We start from the raw sequence: 11,881 nt of genomic DNA, 5'->3' as shown, positions 1-11,881 counted from the left end.
CTGAAAGTATCAGTTGATGTTGTATTAGATCATGATGCGGTGCTACCGGTACCTGACATGGTCTCAGAGACAACATTGATGCGAGATGCAATAGGGTTATTTGTTGCATGGCCCTCGGAGCTCATTATCATTGGTGATGAGGTATATTCAAAATCATTATGAATCATTTAGTTTTCGAATGTCAATTCTGCACCGTTACGTTAATTATTTTTTACATTTTAATTTTAGACTGCTCCTACAAAACCCGCAATTAAGGGCAAAGGGATTTTACAGGAGGAGGAGTCTGTTGCATCACTAAAAGAGGTACATTTAAGGAGTTAATATATAATTTGAATCTAAATTGCATGATTTTATATTTTATCGATCGTTATATGATTTTTAGGCATCTGCTCGGGGGTCACAACAAGTGACACAGGAAGTTCGTAGCGTACCGCCTAAGGGTCCTCCGAAGCAAGCGGCAAAAAAAGGTGGTGCTTTTGTGGCTCGATACCGGACGACTCTCGGAACACTTGTTGATATGTCTGATTTGAAGGAAGGTGCTCTCCGTCAAATCAATATGGAGGAAGGTATCTTTGGTGTTGAATTCATGTCACATATTGCAATAGATGACTTGGAAGAGATTTTTACGCAAGAACAACTATGCGTCGCTAATATGCACTCGTACATCCGGTAATATTCACTCATCCGATATATTATTTAATTAGGCGAACAATTTATTTACACATTATGTTTATTATGTTTTTCACTCATCCGGTAATATACACTAATAGGCACTCATACATCCGGTTATTCACTCATCCGCTAATATGTTTATAATGTTTTTATTTAAGGTTGTTGCATGACAGAGTGTTGTGCGGGACTGCATTGTCAAACAGATTCCGTTTCGTGTCTTCCGCCCATTGCAGCGGAATGACAATTGCTTCGGAACCGAAATCAGTTAGACAGCGCTTAGTCGATAGATTCATGTCATCCGGCAATATAGAAAGTCTGATTCTTTGGGCGTATAATACCCGACTAGTTGGGTTAGTTTCTCATTCTTGGTTCATCTAATCTCTGTTTCTTTTGTGTATAGCAAAATTTTCATATAACCTATTGTTTTAATTTATAGAGCACATTGGTTGTTTCTTGCTATCAACCCTATAAGAGAAGTGGTGTATTATCTGAATTCGGTAAATGGTGACTGGACTAATTATCCGGCTATGAAAGAAATCATTGATTTGTAAGTGGGATCGTTCTAAATATTCGTGTATATTTAATTATTTGTGAGATTGATCTAAACATATGCTTTTATATATTTGTTAGATCAATACAAGTGTTCCGAAGTCAACGAGACGCACAGGTATCCCGGACTAAATCAAACAACATTACTTGGATCAAAGTGCAGGTACATTATTTTTCACAATTTTGCTTATAAAATTTATGCTACTTGATAAAATAAGACAACTATAAAATCTTATTTGTTTTTCTATGTAGTGTCCGATACAGCGGAACAGTTCAGACTGCGGATACTTTGTTTTGAGGTTTATGAAAGAAATCCTTCAAATGAATCAATTAGAGATTCCAACCACGGTATGGATTTATAACTTAATTAGATAACTTCTTATAATTTATTACATTTAACTAAATCATTCATATTATGTTTTTATTCTGTAGTACTTTGACGAATTACGTGCTGCTACTTACACGAGACTTAAGTTGGAAGAAATCAAAGAGGAATTGTGTCAATTTTATATTCATCAGCTATTCATGTAGTAGGATTTGTGTCGATTTGAAGAGAATATTATAGTACTCTAGGATATATGGTTACTAACTTTGTTCATATTGTTGCCAATTAATATTTGAAGTATAATATTGTTGATGTTAGAGATTTAGTTTGATTGACATAATGATGTATATATATAATTTTGGATATTATAATGGTATTATATTAGTATATATATAGACCTACCTATGGTTGAAAATATATCGTCGAAAATATATTACAGGTCGAAAATATTACAGGTTGAAAATATATTACAGGTCGAAAATATTACAGTTCGATCTGGGAGGCTGAAATTATAGGCTGCACTTTAAAATATCTCATTTAGCAACGACAGCGCTTTTAAAAAGCGCTCTTAAAGGTCCACATACGAAAGCGCTTTGTTACAAAAAGCGCTGCCAAAGATTAAAAATAAGAAGAAAAAAAAATACGCAACCTACCAAAGCGCTTTTGGAAAAACGCTCTAGTAGGGGGGGCTACCAGAGCACTTTTTCCAGCAAAAGCGCTCTTATAGGGGGTCTACCAGAGCGCTTTTTCCAGAAAAAGCGCTCTTATAGGGGGGGTCTACCAGAGCGCTTTTTCTGTAAAAAGCGCTCTTATAGGGGGGTCTACCAGAGCGCTTTTAAAAGCGCTTTCGTTACCTATGTAACACCCTTCTAAACCCCCGCGGAAATATAATATAATCAGAGTAATAACACATCAAGGATGCTACAATTATTAAAATAAATAAAAACATCAAGTCGATTGTCATGCTTTATTAGAAATTAACCAATATCAAACATGTGTTTAGCACAGCGGAACTTAATTCAACAGTATTAGGAAACATCTCCACACAAATACTCAATACATAAATCCATAGCCAAAATGGCAACAATGTATAACAAGTAACGCTAAGACTAATCGATCCCAGTGTTACAATCAGAGCATGACTCGACACGAACTACGGGCTAGCCTACAAGCTATCTTCACCCAATCAAGACGCCACTACATCCTTAATCTGAAATCATCAAAGTAAGGGTGAGTTTCATTCGAATTAATAACCATTATACAATCATAAGTAATAAAATCTCATAGCAATTATCATCCATCCAACATACATATAGTCGGAAATTATCACAATAAGCAAGCATCAATTCAACAATGTTTGGGCATCGGCCCACAACTCTTCATTCCAACAAATAATCAAGTCATATTAACAACAACTCCTTAATACATCAATCATGTAAACACACCAAGGCATAACACTGGATCTCATCCAATCATGTTATAACCAATGCATATGATTCAACTGACACTATGCATGTGGTACCAAAACTCGTGAATCACATTCACAGGACTTCTCTCTTTGATACTGCCCTCTAGTCGCTCACACCCCACATGGGCACACGACTACTGCTTCATCGCTCACACCCCACATGGGCACACGATGACTTCCCGCTAATCTCCGCACAATGGGAATTAGCCTTCCAATGCAAATGATTTATGAATAATGCACACATGACACATACTTACATCATCATACATCATCATCATTCCGATGCTTAACATCGCTTATCACCTCGTACCAATAACGTCACAACAAGTATGTACATGTATAAGCATCATTCAATCATTCACATACGTTCACCATAACCAACATATTAATATTAACAACATATTAATATTCACAATCACCAATCATCACCATCATCATACATCATTACATCTATCATCATTGCACACCATGTAATAAATTGCTAAAACAACTCAACAGTAAAGTCACAAAACATGTATCATTTACGACATGTTATATACCAACATCACTCATTGGATATCATAATCCCATCACCAACATAAATACATGCATCAATAGTTTTAAAAATAAAGCCGGCTACTGCCCATTTTATCACTTTATCAAATAAAGCACCTAATTAGTTTCTCAACACCCAAAACGGCACATAAATCGGATACTCGGATCAAAAGTTATGGGTTTTTAAAAATAAAACATTTTTAGAAAATATGCTGCAGAACCCGGTTCGTCCCACATGGGAACCGGTTCCTGTCTGCTTCCAAAATCACGCCTCTGATTTTTACTATGGGGAACCGGGTTGTCCCTATCTGGGAACCGGTTCCCAGCACCCAGAATCCATACCTCTCTGTTTTTATAAGGGGGAACCGGTTCGTCCCACATGGGAACCGGTTCCTACGTACCTGCACAGCCAAATTCACCATTTTGACAGCATTTACCCTATCCCATTTCCCCAATTTCAGGTACATACGAACATAGCACACAAATATCATCAATTTTCACATCATCACACATTTCAGACAAGTTTTATCCAAGTATTAACAGCATATATCATGAGTATTAACAGAATCATGTAATTCATACAAATTCATCAAAACCTAACAAATTCCCAAACCTGACACGTACGATTGAACTAGATAACAATCCTAATCAATCCTACTACCTACAATCGCATAAGGATTACTAACCCGAAGAATCCCCCCTTACCTCAGAGTTGAATCTTCGAAGTTCTTCTTCCCCTTTGGCTCTTCTCACTTTCACGTGTTCTTCCTTTCTCAGACTCTGTCTCCTTTGCTTCTACTTCCTCTTTTCCCAAATCCTTTTATTTTATGAAAAAATAAAATAAATATTATAATGGGTTTGCTTAGTTAACAACCCCCCCCCTTCTGCTAACCACCACTCTAGCTCAAACCAATATTTCATCATTTTCCACATAATTCCCAAAATTATTAATTCTAATAATTTAATTAAAAAAATAATTAAATTAATAACAAGAATTAACGGGGTGTTACAACTCTCCCCCACTAAAAGAGTTTTCGTCCTCGAAAACATACTTCAAGTGAAAAGTCCCAGATAAGATTCCTTCATCTGACCCTCCCGTTCTCAGTTAACACTTTCTTAGTCGAACTTCAAAATTCATCTGACATAACCAACATAAGCACATCTCATGCATTCCATCTCAGCTCTTACGTCGCATCTGACCATCCCAAGGTATACCACTCGCTATTACTCCAACGGTTAACAACAATGAAACTTCGAGGTACAACCAATACAATACGCCCAATCACTGAATAATATAATTACACAACCATGGTATGATCACAACTGATCAACACCGTAGTAATGGATTCCATTTACCCACGTACCAACCTTAGGCACACTCTTCCAATTGAGCGATAAAGTAATACTTACACTTACTCAAAGAAAATTCCCGAGTTACTTCATCTATTAAACACATTCCCACTATCGGAACAAGCACACATCAGTAGTTATAATTACATAGCTCATCATCCTCAATATACCATTGCTTACAAGATAGCTCAACTGAGTCCTGCCCTCCACTAAGAATCAAATTAACTTCGTCCTTCGCAGAGTATAATCCCTTATTATATTTAGAAATTTACATAACACCTTACAACATCACAAGATTATTATAGCATCGTGTAGTATCAACTCTTCGTCTTAACTTCTCCGAATACATACTCGTTAACTACGTACAACCATAACAACATATTCATCGTCTCGGCATTTATTCAAAAGGGTTCTAATCCTTTGGCACGACATCCTTATGTCTACGAGATTCTAAACCCAACCTATAGATCAACATATATTCTCCATATAGGATTCCGACATATTAATTCCTCACTGCTCACGAGTAGCACTCATAACACCACTCTACATCATACTTTCGCTGTACGACTACGACTACTCGTCTTAAGTCACCGTCCAATACTTTGAACTCCTTCATATTCACTTCCTCATAACTTCCCACAATATGGTGAGTGGTTATTCTCACATCTCAGCATTCATCACATCTTATACCATTAAGGTAACAAGCAATCTCATACCATTTATATGATTCCGCCTACTATCAACAAGAGATTAAGGGTGATCAAGTCCTCAATTTGTCAATAGATAGCCGACAATCAAATTTAAGCATAAACCGTTGTTACTACATAATAGTGTCTTTTCCGAGTTTGCACCCAAACTCATTAACATTGTCATAGTCTAATAATTCTCTATGGTGTCCTTCTTCTAGAATATTCTTTCTCAACTCGGTAACATCTGGAACACAACCGCGACTTCTAGACCTCATTACACCATCCTCGTCCATTCTGAATTCACCGTCTTTACCTTGGTAATTCAAGGTCGACTTATCGATCAACTCAACATCAGCTTTCTGACTTTCTCTAATCTCGTCAAGAACACCATTTCTCTGAATTGTTCAATTAAATCCAACTCTTTCACCATCAGCATCGACATTTTAGAGGTTCCCTACTCAGTGCATTGGCACAACATTTTTCCTCACCAAGATGGTAATCCAAAACTCTAACCATTTCTATTGCTTCACATTAAGCCCTTGCTGATCAAAGAGGTACTCCAGACTCTTATGATCACTAAACACTTCGAATCTCGAACCATACAAATAATGTCGCCACAAACAAAACCACAGTCGTCAACTCTAAGTCATGGGTCGGATAACTCCCTTCATGCTCCTTGAGTTGTATCGACGCATGAGCTACTACTTACTGGTTTAACATCAATACACCACCCAAACCCATCAGTGACGCATCACAATATACTACAAACAGTTTCAAGTCTTTTTCACCTTCTCTACTACTTCACTCATCACTCAAATCCATCGGTACTTAAATCATCTTTATCAGCTTATTCATCCACGTCACATTCTATTCAACCTCATTTCAAACAATCGCGGTAGTAAGCATTCCTATTCCAACACTGGTTCATGCTTCTTTAACCGACATCATCATATCTCCTCATAGGACCAGTCTATGGTATTTATAACTCTTCCATAATGTAGAACATAATCTCTCCTCTTTGTGGGTTCAAACGGTACATTAATCCGACACTCAGAGCTCAAGACATGAATTTTCTAATTGTTACCCAAAAATGCAACACCGACGCCATGCTGCGACACTCTATACGATATCTCCAAAACTCCTCAATTGGAACACCTATTCCTAAAATTGCTTCACAACAAGCCTTCTCATTATTCTTTCAATCCGTTCAACTCTGACGCTGAAGTCTCGTGCGGTACCAACGAACAAGTCTAGTTCTAAGGACAAGTGTAACCGTAACTTCACCTCTTTATAACATCATCCTGACACAATTAAATATGTTACAGCTGCTGCAACAATATTTATAACAAAGTTCATCTCGTTAGCTTTCCGACGCTTCAAACGAAACTCAAATCGGATGTCCAGAACTCCAGTTATGAATTTTCGAAATTTCATAACGATTCAGCAATTTTCCTGCGATTTGCTTACGGAAATTCTGCTCCAAAACTCATCCTTTTCAAATTAATCTCATTATTAACATCATCTTATCACCTCTCTTCGCTTCCAAACTTCTTATAACTTAAACAACACATTTCATCGCTGAAGTTTGATTTCTGCAACATCCTGAAACCAAATTCATGTACGCCATCATCAACCTTCTTATCCTTGAGATCATACTCGTCTCTTTGCATTACTCGCACTTCTAAACTTTATCAACAACATCGATAACCTCTACTATCATCTCAATTACTTACTAGTAATCCTACAACAAGGTCTACGACAATACTTCCTTTAATCACTGCTTCAACAGCGACCTTTCACATAGGGCTACTCACACAACAACATCACAGTCCATCAGTAGCACTTGAAGCATCACAACTTTGAAATTCCATTTTTCAGAGATAACCATCATCTACTCCGAGACACTCCGACTGAATAACAACCACAGTCTTCAGCCCATGTCACCTTCTCTTCAGAAAACAATAACTCCACACTCTTGTACTGCTGCCCTACGCATCACTCTAACATCTTGTATCTGAGACATAACCGAGAAGCATGACTTCTCCCCCACTAGTTTCAATCCCACTTCTGCAGGCAAACAGTTAGAACACACTGAGTACCGACAGTGTTTCACACACATGTCGCATACCGAAAGGAAAAAAAATTAACAACAAGACTCTGGTCACAACGACTGACTATGCTCTGATACCTCTATTGTAACACCCTGCTAAACTCCCGCGGAAATATAATATAATCAGAGTAATAACACATCAAGGATGCTACAATTATTAAAATAAATAAAAACATCAAGTCGATTGTCATGCTTTATTAGAAATTAACCAATATCAAACATGTGTTTAGCACACTGCAACTTAATTCAACAGTATTAGGAAACATCTCCACACAAATACTCCATACATAAATCCATAGCCAAAATGGCAACAATGTATAACAAGTAACGCTAAGACTAATCGATCCCAGTGTTACAATCAGAGCATGACTCGACACGAACTACGGGCTAGCCTACAAGCTATCTTCACCCAATCAAGACGCCGCTACATCCTTAATCTGAAATCATCAAAGTAAGGGTGAGTTTCATTCGAATTAATAACCATTATACAATCATAAGCAATAAAATCTCATAGCAATTATCATCCATCCAACATACATATAGTCGGAAATTATCACAATAAGCAAGCATCAATTCAACAATGTTTGGCCATCGGCCCACAACTCTTCATTCCAACAAATAATCAAGTCATATTAACAACAACTCCTTAATACATCAATCATGTAAACACACCAAGGCATAACACTGGATCTCATCCAATCATGTTATAACCAATGCATATGATTCAACTGACACTATACATGTGGTACCAAAACTCGTGAATCACATTCACAGGACTTCTCTCTTTGATACTGCCCACATGGGCACACGACTACTGCCTCATCGCTCACACCCCACATGGGCACACGATGACTTCCCGCTAATCTCCGCACAATGGGAATTAGCCTTCCAATGCAAATGATTTATGAATAATGAACACATGACACATACTTACATCATCATACATCATCATCATTCCGATGCTTAACATCGCTTATCACCTCGTACCAATAACGTCACAACAAGTATGTACATGTATAAGCATCATTCAATCATTCACATACGTTCACCATAACCAACATATTAATATTAACAACATATTAATATTCACACTCACCAATCATCACCATCATCATACATCGTTACATCTATCATCATTGCACACCATGTAATAAATTGCTAAAACAACTCAATAGTAAAGTCACAAAACATGTATCATTTACGACATGTTATATACCAACATCACTCATTGGATATCATAATCCCATCACCAACATAAATACATGCATCAATAGTCATATAAATAAGCACATATACATATACCATGTTTCAATTCATCAACAATTAAACCGAGTTTTAAAAATAAAGTCGGCTACTGCCCATTTTATCACTTTATCAAATAAAGCACCTAATTAGTTTCTCAACGCCCAAAACGGCACATAAATCGGATACTCGGATCAAAAGTTATGGGTTTTTAAAAATAAAACATTTTTAGAAAATATGCTGCAGAACCCGGTTCGTCCCACATGGGAACCGGTTCCTGGCTGCTTCCAAAATCACGCCTCTGATTTTTACTATGGGGAACCGGGTTGTCCCTATCTGGGAACCGGTTCCTAGCACCCAGAATCCATACCTCTCTGTTTTTATAAGGGGGAACCGGTTCGTCCCACATGGGAACCGGTTCCTACGTACCTGCACAGCCAAATTCACCATTTTGACAGCATTTACCCTATCCCATTTCCCCAATTTCAGGTACATACGAACATAGCACACAAATATCATCAATTTTCACATCATCACACATTTCAGACAAGTTTTATCCAAGTATTAACAGCATATATAATGAGTATTAACAAAATTATGTAATTCATACAAATTCATCAAAACCTAACAAATTCCCAAACCCGACACGTACGATTGAAATAGATAACAATCCTAATCAATCCTACTACCTACAATCGCATAAGGATTACTAACCCGAAGAATCCCCCCTTACCTCAGAGTTGAATCTTCGAAGGTCTTCTTCCCCTTTGGCTCTTCTCACTTTCACGTGTTCTTCCTTTCTCAGACTCTGTCTCCTTTTCTTCTACTTCCTCTTTTCCCAAATCCTTTTATTTTATGAAAAAATAAAATAAATATTATAATGGGTTTGCTTAGTTAACACCCCCCCTTCTGCTAACCACCACTCTAGCCCAAACCAATATTTCATCATTTTCCACATAATTCCCAAAATTATTAATTCTAATAATTTATTTAAAAAAATAATTAAATTAATAACAAGAATTAACGGGGTGTTACAACCTACGCCAGTGCTGGCTATGAGAGCGCTTTAAAGCGCTGTTAAAGGCCAAAAAAAGCGCTTTAGAAGCCCTTCCGTGTTGTAGTGATGGGTCAGCTTTTTACCTGCTTGGCTGTGATCACTTGACAGACTTGGTTGCTTGTTACTTCCAACTCGGTTTGAGCTTCATCTCTTCTTCCCAAGAATTTATTAATCACAGAAGGAGAGAACGATACACACTTACCTCTTACACACACCTTTCTGTAGTCTGCGCTTCTGCTATTGCCACAATATTCATATAGGTTTACCACAAATTCTTTGACCAGCTTCTCATAACATTTTGGAAGATTGCACACAGTTTTTAGCAGTCGAGCTTCTTGAATCAGCTCTAAGACCTCCTTGTTTTCAAGAGCATTTGGAGCCAATTCCCTTTCAACAGCCAATCTCTTTTGGAGAACATATTTCCATCTGCTGACACTAGAGGCATAGTGGAAAGACACATTATCAATGGGAACTTCAGGGATGTTAGCAGCAAGCTTACTGGTTGTAGGCTTCTTCCTTGATGGGATGTCAGGCACATTTGCTTCAACATCAGATTCAGGTTCAACAATTTCCAGCTCTTTTCTTTTCTTTGGAATGACCCTGCTCCAAGATTTTAAAGGACCAACCCCTTTACTCTTGGTAACAGCTTTGCTCTTGACAGGACCTGCAGAAGTACTCTTCTTCCTGACAGTGTCTTTGGCAGAGTTGTTCACTTGAGTGTTCCCTTTTGGTGATCCTTGAGCAATAACTTTGCCTTTTCTTCTTGTCATTAGTCGGTTGGCTACACTCGGATTCAAGGAGGTAAGTAATTCGTCGTTAGAGTACTCATCTAAGTCTACCACATTAGTATCAGTTTCAGTATTGGCCTTATGGTGCTCATTACTGTCAATGTCATTGACATCCTCGGTGACATTGGTATTCTTAGTAACCCCTGATTCATCCTTGCTGATTTCTAGGTCACTATCAACAGAGTGAACAACCTCAGCCTTACTAGTGTTATTGAGGGGATCAGCCATTATGGTTTGAAGAGGAATAGATATTCCAGGCACTTGATGATTCTCCTTCAGAATACGATTAACAATCCTGGTAATTGCGCTATCGACATATTTGGATCCTTCTTTAGTAAGTTCCTCCATGGTAGCAGATGCTGAGGATTTGGTACCCTTGTTGTGAATACCCTCCTTGGATCGTTTTGCATGAGTCGTTTTAGGCTTTGTGGCCTTTACTTCGTCACTGCTAATCGTCCTTAAAGGGACAACCTTAAGGACCCTATTAGGGTTAGAGGACTCATTCGGTGCTGCTGAGTCTGAAACGGGAGATTCATCATTTGATTGCTGACACATTCCGAACCTTAAAGAACTAGATCTTGTTTCACACTTGTGAGAGCAATAGAAGTTAATAAATCTCAGAGAATGGCTAGCAGAACTACTAGGAAGGTTTGTCGTTTTTAGAATATTCAGGAATAGAGGGGGCTTTATATGCACACTGAGTGAGGGAAATTTCAAAACATGGATTTTGACAAAGCCCAAATAGTATTCCCTCACGTTGGTTAATTGCTATAATAAGTTTTGGTAGCAGATACCCAACATACCTTTTTTTGTCACATTGTCTTTAGATGTTGTTGCAATATTCTCTATGACATTGCTTTCAAACAGTCCTTTAGGATCATTGCTCACATTTGACTTTTCCAATTTTCTTTCCCGATCTGTAATGTCCATCACAAGACTTACTCTTTCTTCTAGCAGAAATCTATTGATACTTCTGTATTCCCTTACTTTTGCACACAGTTTCTCATTTATTACACATGTTTTAGAAAAGCCAATAGAAAGTTCAATTTTGGTGAGTTCTCCAACATAGGATTCGTCACCAGAGTCATCAGACTCAT

General features: G+C 37.7%; 1 protein-coding gene across 1 annotated transcript; it reads right to left on the bottom strand.

Annotated features, from left to right (window-relative positions):
- Positions 1 to 10,067: 10,067 nt before the first annotated feature.
- LOC131636565 (uncharacterized) lies at positions 10,068 to 11,339 on the bottom strand. Its single transcript, XM_058907171.1, has one exon. It carries the CDS (start codon positions 11,337 to 11,339, stop codon positions 10,068 to 10,070), a length of 1,272 nt encoding a protein of 423 aa, XP_058763154.1.
- Between the last annotated feature and the right edge of the window lie 542 nt (positions 11,340 to 11,881).

The sequence above is a fragment of the Vicia villosa genome, unplaced genomic scaffold (assembly GCF_029867415.1).
Source record: "Vicia villosa cultivar HV-30 ecotype Madison, WI unplaced genomic scaffold, Vvil1.0 ctg.001788F_1_1, whole genome shotgun sequence".
NCBI lineage: Eukaryota > Viridiplantae > Streptophyta > Magnoliopsida > Fabales > Fabaceae > Vicia > Vicia villosa.
This window is presented reverse-complemented; position numbering and strand designations above follow the sequence as displayed.

Bases quoted from the DNA above. Each gene is read 5' to 3' on its own strand.
- LOC131636565 (XM_058907171.1), bottom strand. From the start codon at position 11,339: ATGTGTCAGCAATCAAATGATGAATCTCCCGTTTCAGACTCAGCAGCA.